The 22,205-nt window shown below is 39.8% G+C and overlaps 1 protein-coding gene across 4 annotated transcripts in view; it reads right to left on the bottom strand.

The window, feature by feature from the left end:
* Positions 1 to 22,205, bottom strand: part of CHCHD3 (coiled-coil-helix-coiled-coil-helix domain containing 3) — a 172,792-nt gene that overhangs the window by 107,591 nt on the left and 42,996 nt on the right. For all 4 annotated transcript variants that reach the window (XM_063323707.1, XM_063323706.1, XM_063323704.1 and 1 more), the window contains exon 4: positions 8,793 to 8,937. In XM_063323707.1, coding sequence (XP_063179777.1) covers positions 8,793 to 8,937 — 145 coding nt within the window. The remainder of the gene's footprint in view (positions 1 to 8,792; positions 8,938 to 22,205) is intronic.

The raw sequence follows: 22,205 nt of genomic DNA on the forward strand, positions 1-22,205 counted from the left end.
CTTCCAATGGCTTGGTCCCCTTCTTGCAGCTGGTGTTTCTGAAGAAAATACCCACGTTACACAGTGAAGAGCCCTCAGATAAGTTACAGATATCATTAAATAAGGACTTTCATTAATTGTTCAGGTGGTCTTTAGTAAAACAAATTGCTCTTAATTTTCACCCTCCTTTCCCCTCAAACAACCTTTCTTCTCGTAAGTCTTCTAATTCAACCCAAAGGAAGAAAGATAACTAGAGTCCTCTAAAGGAGAGACAAGGGACTATTTGCCAAGCCAAAATTAACCTAACCTGAGAGTAAACAAATATTAAATCACAGAATCACAGAATGGTTCAGGTTGGAAGGGACCTTAAAGATCATCCAGTTCCAACGCCCCCCACCATGGGCAGGTACACCTCCCACCAGCCCAGGTTGCTCCAAGCCCCGTCCAACCCAGCCTTGAACCCCTCCAGGGATGGGGCAGCCACAGCTTCCCTGGGCAATCTGGGCCAGGTCTCACCACACTCAGAATAAAGAGTTTCTTCCTAATATCTCAACTAAATTTCCCCCAAGGGAATTTAATCTCATTTTCCCCTAAGTGAGAACGAGAGTCTGAGGACCCAGCAAACTCTTTTGTTGAAATGGAGGAGACTGCCCGTATTATGTTTCAAGAATTCTGTCGAATGAACATGTTTTAATCCATTGCATGTACTTGTACCATGTCATGTAGAAGGACAAGTCTTGACAATTCTTTGATTTGGCCTTTGTTGTGTCATACAACTGGCAGGGCGTACATGCTCCAAAGGCCCAGAAGTAATCAAAAGGAGTCTGGATAGGAATACATATATATATATATATATACACACACACAAGCATTGTGCTCAAAGCTTCACAAGAATGTTATTTAAAACATTCCTTTCATGATATCTTGAGGGCAGAAAGGGGTCTTCTCTCTGGAAGAAGGGAAGGTATATGTAAAAAGGATTAATATGCTTACTTTTTGCCCATGCATGACAAGGAATGATGATATTCATTTGAAAAGATAGCATGGCAATTTCGTTAGCCATTCGATAAAAAGGGAGTAGCGAGAACAAATTGGTTAATGAATGAGGGAGGAGAGAGCAGAGTATTATGCAGTGGATCTATAAAAATGAACTCAATTTGAATCCAACCAAAAGAACAAATTGATGGAGCAGCAGGCTTTGTAAAGCACTAGATCTTCATCTGGATGCTGAGATAACACAGTGATTAATTTTGCTTCTGTCAAATATCTTGGGTTTTGCTATATAAGAACTCAAAAAAAAAAAAAGCATGCTTTTAAATGCTGTTTGACTATCAAAACACATTCCTCTCACCCTTCAAAAAGGAATATTTAAAGAGAATAAATGCTCACTGTAGGCACCTTACTTGACTTCAAAATTTTCTATTTTTACTGTGTTTTTCCTATCTGTCAAACTTTGACACAGAGAAAAAAAAAACTAATTAACAATTACATATAAAAAATTTAAAAAAAGTCTATAACATGTTGCCAAGTGAAAAAGTGAAGGAAGGAGAAAATTATTTGTATTGTTCCACTGAAATAAATATTTTAAGTGTCAGAACGGACATTGCAAAGGGACAGAAGAGAGACACAGGTAAGCAACTTCTTATTCTAGTTCCCAGGCACTTAATGGCAGTTTCAGGGATGGAATAAAACACTTGCTTAACAGTTCACGTGACAGAGACCGTACTGGGATTACACCCTACAGCACCTGTCACCCCCAGGCTATTTTAAATTATTTTTACTGTTTAACTATATCAAAGGTAGTGGTGGTGGTGGGGGGGAATTGTTCACTCTTATCAATAAAGTACTTTTAGATACACAAATGGGTCTTTACCATTTCTTCACGGCACACATATTTGTCCAGATAAGAAAACCATTCTTGATTTGCAAATATTTGGTAGGAAGTCCTATTTCTTGCATTGCTGGAAAAAGCATTGTTGGTCTCTATTTGCACAGCAACAGCTTCTTTTTCGTGCTGTAGATTTTCACATCATCAATTTCACATCCCAGAAAAGACAGCAAGCCAGATTCCCACCCCAAACACCTTCCTGCTGCAGCAGAAATGCCAGAGAGGGAGGGAGGGAGCGTCAGTGAGAGAAGAAATGTGTGCCAGGAGAGACATAAGCCATATCCGTGATATTATGTTTATTCAAATGAAGATGAACACATACAGCGCAATGGAGTTTAATATTTTCAAAATGCAAATGACTTCTTCATTGTATCCCACTTCCTTCTCTAAAAGGCTACCAAACGCCTCTCCCCCAAAGCAAAACCAAACAAAACCAAGATCAATCACATCCTCAACACTCAAAATTAACTTCTTTCCATTCTTGTCTTTTCACCCTGTTTTCTACAACGTGAAGAAAGCCAAACAGATTTCTTCTGCCCATCACAAAGTACTAATGCAAAAAAGTCTGTTTGCTGCAACAAAATTCCTATTTCTAAATAGCAGTAACAACAATGCACGGCAAAGAAAGAACCACGTACATATACCCAAACGAAACCTTATGAGTAAATCTCTAAAAATCTCTGGTTTCAAGGAGATTTCAAAGAAATTTCTACTTTCTAAATTATAAAACTGAAGAACAAGAGACAAAACAACTGTCATTACATTTCATTTTGTACCACGTGGTTTCCAAACCTTAAGTCGAATTTTCAAATATGAGTCTTTAATATTTTTACTATCATAAATTGTTAAGTTCTAGTCACCAATCATACCGTACTTTTCAGAAACAGCTTGGCCTTCCCTACAGTAAGCAATCATGTTTTGCCTCAGGCTGTGTAGTTTACCTCAAATTATTTCAGAATCATCTAAAAAGATTCATTTTTCTATTAAAATGATGAATGAGGTAAATGAGGTATGTAATAAATACTGCAGGTTTGTAAACAGACTTCTTTTCTCTTGAGAACTAATGCCTTAACTCATTTAGTAATTCTTCCCCCCTGGTATTTTCTAGTGAAGTCATCCTTAAAATACGGTTAGCGCAGGACTCTTTGGAAAGAGCAGGAAGGGTCAGAATATAATCTGCTTATGGAAAACAGGGGACCTCCTCTTGACAAAGCTAATGAATTGAGGACAGGAAAAATGAATGCAACGCTGAAGCAAAGGTCATTGTCTACCACACGCAGGTAGTGACGAGGACCAGCCACCCAGGGATGACAGGGAAAACATCTAAGCACTTGAGACATAGAAGAGTGAAACGCTCTATTTTAACAATACATATTTAATTACGACAACAGGTCAAATTCACTCCTAACATAACTCAACACGCTTCAGCTCTAATATATCGAGGAAAGTATTTTGTCTATTGATTTCGGCGCTCGGAAAAGTAAAAGAAGAATCATACGTTTCAAACGTGATTTTGCTAGGAAAAAATATCCAATAATCTGATTAGCACATTCACCTAAGGTGCAAAAAGTGCTTTTTAATATAAGGATACTTCTAGCAAATTGATTTTTTGAACACAGAATTTATGAATAGCCCTTTTTGTGTAGAAAATAATTTACAAAACTAAAAAAATACCTCAGCAACGACAGATTTCGTTCCCTAACAGGTACTTCAATGAAAGCCTGGAACAATACGTGGGGAAATATATATAATTGTATTAGTATGGATAGAGATTTCTAATGATAGCAATAATCAAATTCTAATGTTATGGTTACAGCAAATGAACAGAACAATATTTCTGTGCCTCTTCAAAGGGAAATGAGACTTTAATGTCATTGGCAGCTCAATAAAACCATTTTCTAACATATAGGGTCTTAATGATGGCTCGTTTCAGTCCAGACAGTGAAGAAAATACGTTAACAGTAAACTCCAAGTCATTATAAGGAGATGGAAATACAACAGGTCCTCTGCACTTTGGATAACTATTGATTTTTTTTACTCCATATTCTCTACGTCTCACCCTGACTCACATAATGACTCAAGTGATGGAACGTCAATAAGCTATTTATGGCAAAGCTACCACATTTAAAGCCACTCAACAAGACTATGCCCAACTCAACTAACCACAATTTTGAGATGTGCAGCCAAGATCTCCAATAATAAATACTGCAAAGGAGGATAGGTCTGCTGCCTACACGAGTAAAACGTAATACAAGTATTCTTGGAGAGCTCAGAACGATGGGGCCTTCAACCACACCAGTCTTTGCTAAAGAGGACCACACCAGTACCGAAATTCTTTATGGCTAGACTGAAATAACAGTCCTCCTTGAAGGTCCTCCTTCAAGAAGGATGGGCAGAAAAAATAATATATACATGCTAAAGGTATAGAAGAATGAGATACATATTTTTTTTAATCAGCTGCACGGCTACAGGCAGTTCTCATGTACGACTTCAAGCCTACAGTGCACTTTGTCCTTCGGTGAACACGCTCAGAGATACATTGCAAATATCACGTCTCAAAACTGACTGTAGATAAAGCTAAAGGTAGAAAATCACTCTCTCTGGTGGTAAGGCCAGTTCAAGAAGTTTTAATTTTCTTCCCCCAATGACTTGCCCTCCATACACAGTTTGCAATTTCCCCAATTCAGCTATTTTTGCAGTCAAGCTCTAAAGCAGATCATGGGCACATCTACATTTGAAAAAGGGCTCCAGGATGGATTTGTAATACATTTGCTTTAGTCCACAACATCCGCACTGACACTACAGAACAGGAGGTGAACTGCACTGCAGAGATGAAAATAAGTAGAAAAAGAGGTGAAGAAATTCTTCATCAGCAGGGCATCCCTTACATCTAGCACTGATGTACATCAGACCCTTCAAAATAAGCTAATCCACATAAATTGCCAGACAGGAAAGAAAAAAAAATAAATAAGAGAGAGGAGAGAATGAAAATCTTCCGAGTCAGCTCATTTCAGCATCAACTATCAGCCCCGCTGCAATGGAGATGGTAGGATCCCACAGAGAGAGGTGGGTGAGAAGCCAAAGGAGATGCCAGACCTCACCAGCCCTTCAGCACACCGAGTCTCGCTGGCGGCGCTACTTAAAGCCCAGACACAAATGCTGCGGAATAAGGAAAGTTAGGCCATGCCTGAAATACTCCTCAAAGTCAATGACATCTGAAGCTTTACTAAAGGAATCAACAGCAGCTGCATTTATTTCTGCTGAATTAAGCATCAACAGTTGCAGAAATCCTCACGCTGACTCCACAAGGGATTTCTAGGGCTTTAGTCAGGGTCTGGAAATTCCACTCTAAAGCGTACCGTGGTTGGTACAAACATCAGAATTACTGGTTTGTAAACCTCTGGATATGTCCCCAAATTGTTTCTGAAGAAGTTGACATCCCATCAGCCGCTTTCCAGTCCACTTGTAGTGAGGGAGCTTTCCCTACCAGCTTACGCAGCACATGTAGCAGCACAGCTGTCGTCAGCTCATCTATCCGCTCCGAGTTCCTTTCAGAGCTTTTACGACCATCATCCAGGCTTCAAGAGCTCTTATTGGTAAAACTCTCGATTTCCCTTAACGTTTTCTACAGCAACTTCACATCTCAGACCTTGTTGGAGGAGATCCCTGCAAAGTTTTGGCATGGGAACTTTCAGAAGTTCCCCCGCTCTGAAGAAAGGTGTGAAAAAAATTAATTGAGGGTGTTTTGCTGCTATGGCCTCATCTCTTCCGCGTGATGCTCGGACTCCCCCATCTGCTCCTGGCTCTGTGGGCTCTGGTAGGATCCCTGTTCCACGGTGGATTCACCCAGGTTGGCTGGGTGTGAGTGTGTGTCCATGTGTGCGTGGCTGTGTTACCTTTTGTACCTTTTATTAATTGCCCTTTAAAATCCTTTTTCTCATACTTTATGGGGTTTTGGGATTGCTTTTTTAACATTTAGCCTAACAAGCGTCATAATCCTCCTCATGCTGCTCACTGAAAAATTATTCCAGATGGTTTTTTTAAGGATGCCACCCTTCTTTGCCCTACCTTGCCGTCCACGCTCTGATGACTTCTTTTAGGTTTCTTCTTTGCTTAAAAAAAGACAAATAATGTCTTTCCATAGTTCTTGGCACCTGCAGAGCTTTTAGTCTTTTAGCTGTTCATTTTAGCTTCATTTTATCAAGTTTTTTTGTTTGTATGAAGCATTAATGCAAACTCTGGGGTTGTTAACACTTAAAAGTTTCTTCTCTCTGAAACTCTAAGCAGCAGCTGGTGTTAAAATTGTTTAAGAATGGGAAATATTACTTCAATCTAACAATTTTGTGCCTATTTATTAAAACTGAATTAGCAGCCTTTATAAAGGAAAAATAAAATTCTTCCTTTCTAACCATACTTTCTTTTCCTGTGCACTGCTTAAATAATTTAGCAGCAGCAAAGGAATTTTGTAGATAATGCTACCGACATTTCAGAAACACACTTTTATTCCTCCAAAAAGATCAAATCCAGGCTACATAAAAATAAAAACCCACCGTAGCTGTTCACTAGAACACGGAATTACTCATTCTGCCTGACGATGGTACACACAGACACATCCCCTCACGTTACCGAGTTTATAAATTCGGCTTGGATACATGAAACAGATGAAGTGGCAGCAGAACCAATGGAGCCAAGGGAATAAAAACTGACCAGTTACAGGAAAATAAAGGTGGCAACTTATAGAAGAACTTGCACGGAAGGTGAGAATTACTCAACGTTTTAACTTTTAGACTCATTTTAAGGAAACAAACACACAAAGGCTACTTGTTACTTTCTTATCTCATAGTACGCTTCCAAGAATGAACAAACTATAGCGGGAATGACAAATTTGCAGAAACAGCAAACATGCGTAGTGATTTTCACCAAAGAACCTCAAGATATTTTAAAATTTCACAGATTGCAACGGTAAGATGATCAAAACCGAGATGACTACACCAGGATACCTAAGTCACCAGCGGCGCTCAGATACCTTGTTCTCTTCCCACGTGGAGTATCTCTGCCCTGACATGCCTACGCTGCCACAACAGCACGTTTTCGGTAGCCAGCTCTAAAACGCCAGGCAGCGATGCCGTCACCATGGAAAGGCAGCGAGTCACGCTGTCCTCCACGTGCGGGGACACCCTGTAGGATTTTGAGGTGTTTCCTTCCTTTCATTAGCACCACTTGCATGTTCTTCTTCCAGCTCAACGTACAGCAGCACCGCACACCGCGAAACACCGCTCCCCCGGCTGGTAACGTTCAAAATTAGTTAACAGCAATTCCCCGATTGCTTCACAGAGGTAGCGCCATCTTAAATATTCTAGAGTAAGTAAAAATTAAGAACAAAATTGACACAATGGATAAAAAACCCAGTTTGATATCAGTAATAACAAATCTCCCAAGCATTTGGCTGATGAAAAGGGCATCGTGTGCTTCTCAAAAGCACAGCGCTAACTACAGTAGTAAGTGAAGGACGCAAACCCCCAGTAATGATGCAAATAATTTTCCTCATTATGAATCTTCAGCTCGTCATTAGGTTGAGGCCACAATACTCTTATGTCTCCTGCACAATATTAAGAATCCAAGAGTTGAAGGTTTAAGACTAAGGCTGTACCTTGGTCAGAATTCCTCTCTGTTTTCTTTTGTTCCCATATTTTAAAAAAGACAAAATATTAAACATTTGTTTGCTATGCTGTAATTATTCTTCAACAATAACATTACCATAGAGGTGAAATAGCATTGGGAAACATCTGCAAAAGATACTAATACTCAGGTGTACTTAGGGGAAACTTGCTTGGGTTTAAACTGTGATTTGGAAAAATAACATGGGCAATAGATTTTTACTCAAACAACATAAATAAAGCTATTCCTTACTGAAGTGATTGGTTTACTACGTTACCAACAAATAAACGGTAGAAAGCTTTGATTTTGTTTCAGATACAGAGAGCCAAACAAATACTTATAGAGATGCTGGCATAAATAACATTTATTTTGATAGGAACGCTCACGTAAGTATCTTAAACTTTTCTTCTTGAAAATACCAATTTGTTTACTATTTATACTCAAGTTACTTGGAAAAAAGGCACATTCATACTTCAGAGAATAAAGATTATTGCTACAAAGACGAGTCAATACAGACTCGACATAGCAAAGAACTGCTATATACAAGAAGTTCTAAATCTGCTGGACGTTTGCAATGGACTGAAATATATAATGTCAGTTTTGAGAGGAAAACCGCCAGCCATATTTTACAACTTCCCTGTCAGGAAGTTTTCATACATCAGCTCTAATGAAATACGATTCTTTGATACAGAATTTTCCACTAAACTGGTTCCAAGGTTTGAGACAATGGTCAAAAGTCAGAATTTTTCTTGTTTTCCAGCACATAAGAGACTTCAAAACTAATACTTTTTGAATTCTTGCCGTTAGCCAGACTTCTTGCCCAGAAATATTATGGATTTCCTTTAAATACGAAGTAATTAATTTCTAGAAAAGTTCTCTTGTATTCTGTAGCTTCTTAACACAGAATAACTAAATTTAGTAAAAATAACCAAATTTAGCCTCTGAAAAGAAGACATTTAACATTACACGCACACAGGTATTATAAGCGTATTATAAGGCATATTGTATTTGCAGCCTTCAGGAAGGTGAGGCTCTTTCTAACCAGCTATTCTTAAGACAGGGATATTTGACCTCAAAAAAAAAAAAAAAGAATAAAATAAAATTACATAAAAGAATAAAATAAAATTACATACTATAAACTAGGAATAAATTAAAAAAAAAAAGTGACAAAACCTCTGCTTTCCTCTTCTACGTATAGTTTGAAACATGCCTGAAGACACGGTTCCTTGAAAAATCTGAGCCATCTAATAGAAGTCTGGGAACTTACAAAACGCTGCGCCTTCTGACGCTCCTCTTCCGTCGTGGCTCTCTCGCGAAGAATGGCTCGGGTCAAATGTTCATTCGAAGAAATCCTTTCTCGTTCCAGAAGTCTGCCAAACTCATCCCGTACGTACATTTGCTCTTGTTTCAATCTGCAGAGAGTGGGGGGAAATTTAGACCAAAGGTTCATTTTCCAAACGTAGTTTTAAGAGGACGTAGGCACAGTTACTTTAAAAGCAGTCACTGTAATACATTACACTTCTTAAGACATCAAAATATGAATATTCGCTAAAAATTCCAGAAGCTGATTTCAGATTGAAGTGTCAAAATCAGAATACATAAAAGCTACAAGCCTTAGTCTCACTATTCATTAAATCATACAAAATACAACTAATTCAGGAGCTTTATACACAAGTAATTCAAAAGCTTTACTAAAATATATCTTTCAGTAACATGAACATGCACGAGCTCTGTTTGTTGGTTGGTTTTGTTCTGTTTTTAAGGAACCCTTTTTTCAGGAAAATCCTTCTCCCCACCAGCCGGCGGGCACCCTATTTCCAGGTAAAAGCTCCATCTTTTCTGCAATAGGATAATGCTTTCCTATCTCTGGACATACCATAAACCTAAATACTGCATCTATTTACCAAGCTGTGCAAAAAGATCGAACAACCATAATAAACCTTTCCCAGCGATTTGGGAGGATGAGATGAAAACAAGCTATTGAACTTGTTGCAACGGAGTTAATAAAGGCAACTCCAGTCCCAGAAAATTCTCAACATTTATATGTCATAAACCATAAACGTATTTGAAGTCTTGACTACAGTACGTGACATAAGCACACCATACCTAATTTTCATGAAAATACATAGCTATAAATGGTTTAGCTCATCAAACTTATCTGTTGCATGTGTGTTGTGACACTGAACACGGAGTCAGCATTAGGGAACTCCGAATAGTAATGGCAGGATCAAACACGGGTTTTCAAATAGATTTTTGAAAGAGTGATGGAGAGGAAGCTTGAGTATTCTCAGTGCATTTATACGTCGTCAAGGGAGCTCCCGAGAACAAATCATAATGCGTGGGGTCACTTTGTAAAAGGTACTAGCATTACAGTGCATTAGATTCCTCCCCGGGGAAAATACTTAAGTGAGGTGGGGAGGGAAAAAAGACAATTACAAGATGTATTACTTCTGTGCTCAGACACAACCCTCTGAAACGCAGCAACCAACTGGGAATCTTTATAAAAAGTTTATTAAGCAGCATCTTCAATTACTCCAGCAAAAAAGTCAGATTATGCAGACATGGACCAAATTCCATTAAGTGATTTCCCAAGGTCCCCCAAATTATTCCAGCAGCATTGATATAACAAATCCTTCACACAATCAATGGTGCAGTCAAAACACGCTGGTTGTCTTTTCGATTGGAAAAATCGTGTTTTGTCTAAAAAGAAAAAAAAAAGTGTCAAAATAGAAGTGTCAGAAGCTTTTTCTTGCCAGAGACGGCAAAGACAGCATTTAGCGTTTCCAGAGACTGAAGTAAGCTCTTCCCTCGCCCTTTCTGGATTTTACTTCCCACAAGGGGTTTTCCCCTAAAAACGTCTCTTCTTTATGCATAAGTCCTTAGCGGAGCAATTAAAGTATATGAAATCAGATGATAGCTGAAAAAGGCTGCCAGAGGTTTCCACATTACAAACTCTCTGCAATTAAAAAACACTTAGATATTTACATTTAATTCTTGGCAAATTATTCCCGTATTTGACGCGAGCTCAGTCTTGTTGAGTCTTCTCCTTCTTGTCCCTGGAATGGCGAACCTCCGCGAGGTTTCCTCTCAACCTCTCTCGCAAAAAGACGGAAGTGAGTTTTCCTAACGCTTAAAAATAATGGGCTCCTAATGTCAAGATAAAGCCTTTGATGGCTTAACCTGACTGCTGTTACATTCTGCTTCCCTGCCAAGTACACTACAGAGGGACGCGATCTTCTTTTCTACTTTCGCCAAAACTCCGCATGTCCTTTGCTGCAAACTTGCTGCAAGACGATGACCCAGAATCTCGTCTACATACAGGAGTCAGATGACTCCCCCACCCTACTGCGAGCCGTTAAAAAGCTTTTCATCAGACGCTCTGACATCCCCCGGAATTAGCAGACAATGACACAGCCGTGGGGACGGCCACACCAGCGACAGAAGCGATGGCAATATAATGCTGCTTTCCCACAAGCAGAGAACTCAGGGCAAGATTTGCTATTTCAACTTTAACCAACCCATTTAAAATTACTCCAGGTGTCTTGATGCTACCTTGATACTACCAACTACCTTATTCTCTTCTTGGCCATGAACAGCTATATCCTACCATAGCGAGAGAGGAAAGGATGGGGATAGAGGAAAAGATGGGGACACCCAAAATTAGCACACGGAAAATTCCTGCCTAAGTTATATAGCCCCATACCCGATCCTATAAGTTACTGGTTTCCAAGCACACCATGTGATAAAAATCCAAGGAAAAGGATTGTGTGCCACCCTTTGCTGGCAATTGCATCCCACTGTCGTTGCCAGACCAAATCCAGGAACTTCCATGACAACAGGGTAACTGATGGGAGCACAGGGAGAGACCCTCCCTGCCAACGCCCACCTTTGATAATAAAGCATTACATGTTTTTTAAAAAAAAAAAATTATCTCCGCCCATCTCCTTTTTTCCCCACTCCATGTGTAAATGGTATTACTAAACAGATAGAATGACGTGTTCTTTCTCAATATCTGAAGGGGACAAACGATATTTAATACTAGCTTGCTCATTGACACCAATAATGATAACATGAAATATCTACATCAAAACTGGAAAGATCTTATCTATGTTGCTCGTAAGAGCTCATCCAAATGCAGCTTTCTTCCTTAAAGTGTGATTTCTTGATGTCTTCAAAAATACACTTATCATGGTGTAAAATCCAGTGTAAATATCCAAACACAGAACTAAGTGAACAGCTTTGCAGATAGCAGTTAACGCCTTGCATAAGTTGATCAACTTCATCCAAAACAACCATAAAAAAACCCACCAACCCCAAAACCACCACTACAATCCGCCTCACAAAGAAAATAAACGAATAAATAAATCTCCAAACTTTACCATTGCCCCTATTCTATGTGCAAGGCTGTGGCACAATTTCAGCTTCTGGAGATTTAGGAACGTTCTTGTAATCACCGAACTCAATTCATACTTCCCCATTTAAACACATTCACCACCCTGGAGATAAAGATCATTTAAGACAACGGCCTTGTCCGCTGTTCCATCTTCCGTTTTTCATGCAGACAAAATCCCCTCTTTCAGCCTTCTATAAGGAACGTTGTTTCCCCAATCAACCCATCGGCTCTTCCCTGCAGCTGTTGCAGAACTACTCGCTCCATTTCCAGAGGATTTCATTTTGGTGATTAACTAATGCTTCCCAGGTTTTTTTATTCCCTGCTATTTCTAGATAGATTTACAATGCTAAAACACTCATTAGTTTATCAGCAAAAGCGCCTTCCGCTTTCATACCACTTACCAGTTAGTAGGAGTCAGTCATTTATCTCCTCTTATATGACACCTTAACCTTTCGTTTGCAATGGTATCACTAATTTTGTACCAAACGCATCTTCCAGAAATAAAAATATTATTAACATTAGTTCCAAGACCACTTGCCGAGAAATCCCATTACCAACCACCTTCCCAGACTAATAATCTCCATTTATCATTCGTGACGAATCTCCACCTTCTCCAGTTTAACCAGTAATTATCTGAAGATGCCAAGTGTTTTAGTAGCCATTGAGGACATCAGGCTACTGTGCGTCTGTTGTTTTAAAGTAGGTACGTTCTTATGTTGGAGGAATCAAATTACTTATTCCCTGCTGCTATTTCCCTTTAGTAAATGTGTATTTTGTCTCTTATTTTCCATTCCCTTCTACAGCAGTAACAGATCTTCTTTTCACCGTTTGTTACATCAATGCCACTGATTTTACTTCAACAGTTACAGAGCTGTCTGGATTACCTTCTAACTCCCCCAAAAATATCCTTTTGTAAGTGAAAAAAAACCACACAAAACCCATATATTTAGTTTAAAACATATCGGACTACAGAAAAATAAAACTTCTGCTTCTCATTTTGACTTCTTGGCTTCCTTTGGCTCCATGACTTTTAGCATAAAGCTTTTTTTTGCTGATCCGTGTGTCTGCATATCCATCTGTCCTGAGGACCTTTTGATCAACTGCAACAGTTTTTGAAGACAGTCATTCAACCAACAACATAGGAGCTCTTTGCCACGTGACTTTTCTTCTTCTTCTTGAAATACTAGAGAGTTTACACAGCTTTGTCTTTTCAGTTCTTTGAATTTCCAACTCTCCTCTACACGAAGAGTTTACCAGCTCTTCATTTCAATTGGCTTAACTAGATGCCTCCCTTCCTCACGACGTGCTTGCTGATGGACTTTTGTTTATTTTAATGAAAACCGAATGGCTTGCCCCATACCGGGTAGAAAGGTCTCTGTCCTAATCCGTACACACAGGTCTTCCAAACCTTACCCAGGAACTCTTACTAACAAAGCAGTTCTACAAATTATGTGCTCACCTCCAGAAGCAAAAGCGTACTCCTTCACCAGAGGCTAGCTGCAAGCCGAAGAAGTTCCTTGCCTTCCTGCGTCTATAATCACAGACACAGAATCATCTAGGTGGGAACGGACCTTTCAGATCATCAAGTCCAACCATCAACCTAACGCTGACAAAACCCACCACTAAACCACGTCCCTCAGCACCACATCTACATGTCTTTTAAATGCCTCCAGGGATGGTGACTCCACCACTGCCCTGGGCAGCCTCTTCCAATGCTTTACCCTTTTGGTAAAGAAATGTTTACCTATAATCCAATCTAAACCTCCCCTGGTGCAACTTGAGGCCGTTTCCTCTTGTCCTATCACCTGTTACCTGGGAGAAGAGACCGGTCCCCCCTGGCTACCCCCTCCTTTCAGGGAGTTGCAGAAGGCGAGAAGGTCCCCCCTCAGCCTCCTTCTCTCCAGGCTGAACACCCCCAGCTCCCTCAGCCGCTCCTCACCAGACTCGTGCTCCAGACCCCTCACCAGCTCTGTTGCCCTTCTCTGGACACGCTCCAGTCCCTCAGTGTCTTTCTTGTGGTGAGGGGCCCAAAACTGGACACAGCGCTCGAGGTGGGGCCTCACCAGTGCCCAGTACAGGGGGAAAATAAGCTCAAAGGCTTGGCGACGTCTGTGTATGCAGCTTTGCCACTGTGTTTAAGAATAGTTTTATTAAACTTCTGGATCAAGACACTAAGGTCATCTCAGGCAAAGAACGCAGCACAGCAAACATGTTACTGATTTTTTTTCTCCGTCCTTGTGCAGCATTCTACCACAAAAGAAATTCATACTATTTCGTGATCAAATTTTATACACTTTAGGCCAAAACGTTACATGGTTTCTGTTCAAAAACATCCAAGACCGCCTTGCTGAAGTCATCCCTATCTACTCTAATCCTCATTTGTGTGATCAGGAACACAACTCATCACACCTACAGAGAAAAATACAATTAGTTAACTTCCTGAAGCACCCACTAGACTTCTTCACTTAGGGCAACTTTTATTCCCAAAGAAGTCCCCACCCCGCCCACCTCAACTGATCTAAATTCACCAGAGTTTTAACAAAAGGAGGAGGATTTTGAAGTAATTTTCATTTATTTGAGTTACATAATTGGGTGGCTTGTAGCAGCTTAATGAAACAAACACAAGGCAGATACGTGCTGATCTCAAACATTTGCTTGCATCAACTTACAGGAGTTTTCTTTTTGACGCTACAAATTCATTTTACTGGCGTTCAGCATGTACTGCTGCTGAATAAAGGCAAACATCAGCTAAATCTACAGTAATAAATTATATTATTATCCAGCCAAAAGTAAAAAAAACCCAACAGATAGATAGATGCCCAACTGCAATTTATAAGGAGTTAAATAGCACAACTTGTCGGTACAGTCCACTACTCCAAGAATTCCACATAAATAGACCACTTAAAATGACATTTTTAATTACAACAAATATAAAAGCTCAATGTAATGGTTCTCACGTTTAAGCACAAAGCTCTAGTTAACAGACACGAGACATTATGCGTTACACTGCTCATTTATACAGGAAGAAAGAAAGCACTTTAAAAAAGGTGCTGTTTCAGCAAACTGAAAACATGCTGGCTATACATTTTTCTACACAGTTGATAGCTTGAATAAAATACTTCTAAATAATTATGAAATACTGTTTCAAGAAGTGTACAGCTATTTAGCTACAGTCGCTGATTTAATGAAACCAAGTATACGATGCCATCGCTTTTCCATAGCGCTATCTGAAAATACACATAAAGCATTAACAAGAACCTCTACGTACTAAAGTCTGGATTAACACTTCACAGTATTTCATGCTCTCCACCGTTTTATAGCGTACAGTCATATACAGAAAGCAACAACTCCTGCCCTTCTACAGCAGTGTCTTTCAGGACACCAACACTCCGAGTTAAGGCTATGAGGAAAATTTATTCTTGCATGACGCTTGGGCTTTTTGCAATTTAGTAAACAAACACCCAATGATTAAGTCACTTATCTTTTTATTACCCCTAAAGCTTCTGGCACTCTTAAATTCTACTTCATAACTCCTTTCACCTATCCCTGAAATGGCTGACGACTGCCTCTTTATTAAGTAGAAAGCGCAGTCCACAGCTCTCAGATTCACACAGTTCTTTAGGCTGGAAGGGACCTCGTGTGATCATCTGGTTCAAACCCCCTGCTCAAGCAGGGACAGGCAGAGCAGGCTGCCCAGGACCGTGCCCAGTTGGGTTTTGAATATCTCCACAGATGGAGACTTCACTATTAAGGCAACCTGATCCAGTGTTTGACCACCTTCACAGTGTTTTCCTGTGTTCAGGTGGAATTTCATGTGTTTCAGTTTGCGTCTGTTGCTTCTTGTCCTAATCCCCAGATCTCCCTTCTTGTAGATGGGAATGACATTTGCTTTCTAACCATCTTCAGGAACCTATTTTGATCACCACAATCTTTCAAAGACAATCAAGAGTGGCCACGCGATGACATGAGCAAGGGCCCTCAGCGCTCATGCGGTACAACTCCTCAGTCTCCATGGAACTTCTCTATGTCCAATTTAAGCGTTCCGGATCCTCCTTCACTATGGGTTTAGTTGTCTGTACTTCAGAACAACCCTCTGGTCTCAGGATCCTGGGATTCCTGAAAGCTGGTGTTAACAGTAAAGACAGAGGAAGAGAAGCTAAAGGTGGCTTTAGAGTATCTCCACCTTCTCTGCTTCCATTGTCACCCCCAGGGGCTCTGCTCTATTTACCAGTGGGTCCACATTTACTCCAGTCTTCCTTTTGCTATCGATTTTAACACTATATTCTGGTATTCATATCTAAACAGACAGACATCTCCATCTCCCATCTATCCGTAGATTTATCTGCTGATAGATAACTAAAAGTATTCAAATTAAGTAAAGGAACAGCAAAAATAACAAACAATACCTTTAATTTTGCTATTTATATGAACAAAAAGTTTACAGACTGAAGACAGGAAAACGCATGCGTACCTTCCTGAAATTTTTCTCTGAACAATCAAGTACACACAAAGTTCAATTTTTAGCTTGTTCAGTGGTACTTCAACCTAGTTTTATTTTGGAAGCAAGAGTCCAGCCTTGCAGTCAATGACTGACATCATCAACGTACTGGGCACCCTTCTTGTAACTATGATACTTCAAAACAACATACTCGTATCAGGTCCCATCCTGCTTCTGGAACTCCATTCTCAGTCCAACCCAAACTTGTGAATATTAAAACTGAAAAACGTTATCAGTGAATACCTAGAAAACTTGCTGGGCTTTTGTGACAAGATGCAGAGATCCATTTTTTATATATGTTTTAATAAAAGCATGCTTTCCGAGTAGAAAATTGGTCATCTCCTGAATACAGATATTATAAATACAGACAATATTTGGGCATTAAACACGGAGGGGGGGAAAGGCTTTTTTCAGAAGAATATAAGTTGTACTGGCTAAAACTGTACCTTTGTACCGACAACCTTCACAGCATCCTCCTTACCACAGAATCACAGAATCTTCAGAGTTGGAAGGGACCTCTAGAGATCATCTAGTCCAACTCCCCTGCTAAAGCAGGATTGCCCAGAGCACATTACTCAGGACTGCATCCAGGCGGGTCTTGAAAATCTCCAGAGAAGGGGACTCCACACCCTCCCTGGGCAGCCTGTTCCAGTGCTCTGTCACCCTCACCGTAAAGAAGTTTTTCCATGTATTTGAATGGAACTTCCTGTGTTCTAACTTGTGCCCGTTGCCCCTCGTCCTGTCACTGGGAACTGATTAAAAGAGTCTGGCACCATCCTCCTTCAACCCACCCTTTAGATACTTGTATGCCATAATAAGGTCTCCCCTCCAGACTTCTCTTCTCCAGGCTAAAGAGTCCCAGCTCTCTCAGCCTTTCCTCATCAGGGAGATGCTCCAGTCCCTCAATCATCTTAGTTGCCCTACGCTGGACTCGCTCCAGTAGTTCCCTGTCCCTCTTGAACTGGGGAGCCCAAAACTGGACACAGTATTCCAGTTGTGGCCTCACCAGTGCAGAGTAGAGGGGGAGAATGACCTCCTTCGACCTACTGGCCACACTCTTCCCTATGCAGCCCAGGATTCCATTGGCCTTTTTGGCAACAAGGGCACATTGTTGGCTCATGGATAATTTACTGTCTACCAGGACCCCCAGATCCTTCTCCTCAGAACTACTTCCCAGCAGGTCCACCCCTAACCTATACTGGTGCTTAGCATTCTTCCTCCCCAGGTGGAGGACCTTGCACTTGCTTTTGTTGAACCTCATTAGGTTCTTCTCTGCCCAGCTCTCCAGCCTGTCCAGGTCACACTGGACAGCAGCACGGCCCTCTGGAATGTCAGCCACCCCTCCCAGTTTGGTATCATCAGCGAACTTGCTGAGGATACACTCTATCCCATCATCCAGGTCATTAATGAATATACTGAACAAAATTGGACCAAGTATTGACCCCTGGGGGACACCACTGGTTACAGGCCTCCAACTAGACTCTATGCCGCTGATCACAACCCTCTGAGTTCTGTCACTCAGCCAGCTCTCGATCCACCTCACTGTCACCTCATCTAGCCCATAATTCCTCAGCTTCCTAATGAGGATGTTATGGGAGACAGTGTCAAAAGCCTTGCTAAGGTCAAGGTAGATGACATCTATGGCTCTCCCCTCATCCAGCCAACCAGTTATAACATCATAGAAAGCTATCAGATTGGTCAGGCATGATTTGCCCTTGGTAAATCCATGTTGACCACTTCCAATAACCTCCTGTTCCTCAACGTGTTTGGAGATAACATCCAGAATGAGTCGCTCCATTACCTTCCCAGGGACAGAGGTGAGACTAACCGGTCTGTAGTTCCCTGGGTCCTCCTTCTTGCCTTTTTTGAAGATTGGAGTGATGTCAGCCTATTTCAAAACAGAGAATGAAAACACTCTGCCTGCAGCTCTTACTGCCATTAAAGACTGGACTTAAGAGCTTAGCTAGAGGAGAAAAAAAAAAAAAATTCATTTCCTTTGTAAATGAATACTGTGACAGTTATGAAGCTTCCCTATCCAAATTAAAAACTCGACTCCAGATTCCTCTCAAGAAAATTCCTAGATTCAAGTAATTCCCGTCTTATTGGAGACAACAACCCCTTGGCGTCACTCAGAGCAGACCACCATCGCATGCATTAAAATTACTGAACACAAGAGGCAGACCTAAATATAAGAAGTTTGGATTTTCCTCAAAAAAAACCCCAATCAGAAGTATGATTGAACACCACTGTCACCGAGGGGAAAAAAAAAATCCTTGAGGAAACTGCAAGAGGCTACATAAATCCCCATACACCAACCACCAAAGACTTATGGTTCTCAGAACAAACAGAGGCATAATAAGAATTTGGATGTGTTTTGTTATCATATTATCATATTTAGGTTCCTCTAGAAGACAAGTTTTGGACCATTTTATTCCTGAAGTCACTTTCATCAAAATAATCAGATTCTGTTAAAACTGCCCACAAACCCTACCACATTATTCTCCAGCAGCAATCCCGCACCAGCAGACGGATGAAAAGAATTCTGAAAGACGCTCTCTCATATATAAGCCAACTTGTTCTTAGCTCTAGATTTGTTGAGGGATGGGCAGAAAGGACAGAGGCAAAATCAAAATAAGTTATGCATGTGATCAAAACATCTGTCCCAACCATCTCCTGAAGCAAATCGTCAGAGCTAAGCCAAAGGGGAAATACCTGATTTCAGCAGAATAACATTTTTGCTTCTCTATTCTTCTATTATTATTTTTTTTCTGTAAAGGCAGCAACTGCAAGACCCTAGGTGGCATTTGTTATTATATAGTTTCTGAACCAGCTATGAGCATACTCCACGCAAGTTGAAGTGAAAGAGAATCTGCGTGTGAATCCACAAAACATTTCAGAGCATTATCTAAGACAGCCCAAAATTCTTACCCCGCACCTCTGGCAGGAAAACCTCTTTCTTTGCAGCTCGGAAGAGCCCAAATTAATTCAGTTATGGCATTTCCCAAGTTAGTGGTACTGATTTAGCCCTGACTTGGATGAAGAACGGCTGGAATTTATCATGGCAGTGACGCTGTCCCATACATTGTCACCAAAGAAACAGGCTACAGGTGAGAGCACCCAGCCACAGCACACACCGGACTCATCAGTTATGGCTGACCACCACAAGCACCATGAAAAAAAATAAATACAATAATAATCTCAATTGCTTAGTTCACCTTCGTCATTTACTGCAGTTGACAACAGAGGAAAAGCAAATTAGCCTAACTAATCCACCTACATTTAAAAACTTAGATGGAAAGGTTTTCAGAATTTTACATTTTCGGTATATATCAGTTTAAAGTCATTATTTCTATTCAAATGAAAGCAGTATTAAACAATGATGACAACATAAAAATAATACAAAACTATAACAAGAAAAATAATCCCTCAGTTATGTTATGACTTAAAATTAATAACTGGCAACTATCGTATAGGGTCCAACAAAACAAGTGAAGTCAAAACGCACAGCCAGCTCCTCGCTCCAATTACTGCGCAGAAGAATTAGAAATTTAAGAAACAAACAAGAAACCATCCCTGATGGGACAAATTTCCTGTTTTCTGTATCTCTTCTTAATTTAAACTTAAAAAAAAAAATGCATGATAAAACTTCACTGCACTCTGAAGGAAAAAAAAAAATTCCATCCTTTTCAGATCCATTTTTAAATGAGATCAAGAGAAGAAAATTGTTAATTTTACCCCATGACATGGTACTGTAATCTTGCACAGCACGAAACACGTTAGCCACACTAACAAGATGAATAATTTAATTCTCAGTCCAGAAGAATTCACTCCATTGTTTACTTCAAAATATCCATTTCTGCCATTCTTGAAAAAGACCGGCAGATATTAAAGATTATCACTAAGGAAAAAGCACCTTTTAAGTCATAGACAACAGCAACACACTGAGAACTTTTAAAAAAAATAATAGTTGTGTGCTTTGATGGCCACTACACACTTTATTCTACATTAATCCAGAATCCACAGGAAATCTAAAATTGGTAAACAATACCATATTAAAAGCAAATATAGCGATATATCATTTTCAGCCCTTATTACAGCTACTGAAAATTTATTACGCTATCAAAGATTAAATATTTTCTTTTCCTTACTTTTCAGGGAAATGATTACTTGCCAGTTGTTATATCTTTATTAGAGTCTCCAAGCTACACAATCTGATGGATCTGCGGCGATCCAAGATAAACTCATTCAAGTCCAAAGCATGAACTGTGTCATTTTTCATTACTTCCAACCAACTAAAATCAAAATATTTCCTGCTTCCAAGTCCACTATCAGGAAAATCATCCTCCCCTCTTCTCTATAAAATGCAGAAAAAGCTCAAGAGGTATTAGTTGTTAAAGGTGGAAATGATCCTTAAATATGAATTCCATGTAAGAAGGCATAAAACATTTCCGTATGAAAACAAAACTGTATGCTTTCTTACCATGATTTTCTTTTTTTTAAATTAAGATTACTTTTATCCAGCTTTCTTCATCCTTCATCTCTGAACACTTCCATTTCTATACGATGCCCCCTCAACTCAAAAAGCTTACATCGCCTAAAACTAAGAGTCCAACGTGTTTACCGTGGAAACCGTTCATCAGGTTTTTCTGCTTAGTTTGACACAAGCAAGTTTGTTAATGCATTCTGACAGACCTGCGTAACATCCCAAAATGTTGTGAACAATGCAGTTTAGGCCACCATGCAATATTAATGCCTGAATAATGTTTCTGAGTACTGAGTTTCAATATTTAATGAGTGCACGCTGAACGTGCCATAGAGAGCGGCGGTTGAAAAAAATCAGTGTAGCTGACAGGGGATTTGAAAAGATGCGAGAAAACACCAGGAAAACAACTTTAACCCGAACTGAGGTCTGAGAGGTGTGGAAACGGATATTTCTCCTACTCAATTTCTACTAACCGATTATTCACCTGACTGCGAAATCAGATACATTATCGAAGCTCTTCTGCCTCCACAAAACATAGTTAAGGACTGAGATATACAAATAAATTATCTGAAAGGCAATGTCTTTTTCTTCATAAAAGCCTCAGAACAAGTCAAACAAGTTCTTCTAAATTAAAGTGATTTCCTAGCGCTATTTACACATTAAAAAAAATTATTCTCTATTCACATAAAACTTTGCATACTACAGGTGAAGGGAGCTATTCCTAACGTTAATAGCAACCAAATTCTTTAAAAATCTGCCCTAAAATTTTATTTCTAAACTCAGTATTTCATTATCAATTATCAGAAAATATCACTTTTCTGCACCGTAAAGCCATGATGTAAAAAGGACACATTTTGTCTTCAACTTTTCTGCACTCGTATTGCCCACAAGTCTCAAATAGGCAAAATATATAATGTATTTTTTTTCTCTAATTTACTTTGCTCTTTTGGCAGATTTTTATGTGAATTGTATTTTAAATGACGCATGGCCCTGGGTGAGGTCTGGAGGGAGAACCCAAAACATTACTGAAAACTGTCTACGCAAAAGGCAGAAAACTCCTCTAAATTGAAGACTGGAATATACCTTTCCTCAACTTAGGTTCTACCCAGGTGGTTTTTTGAGACATCTACGTACTGGACAAATCTCTAAGTACAAGAGAATTAGGACTGGTAAAACAGAAAAGAAGTAAGGCAAACCAAAAATGCTAAAGCTTTAAAATGTGGAAATACAAAGTCAAAAAAGGAACATGCAGGTCATCAAACCCAGACTTGCAATCATTTCATGAGTGCTTACTCCAAAACCGTTC

Source organism: Chroicocephalus ridibundus, chromosome 1 (genome assembly GCF_963924245.1).
Source record: "Chroicocephalus ridibundus chromosome 1, bChrRid1.1, whole genome shotgun sequence".
Lineage (NCBI taxonomy): Eukaryota > Metazoa > Chordata > Aves > Charadriiformes > Laridae > Chroicocephalus > Chroicocephalus ridibundus.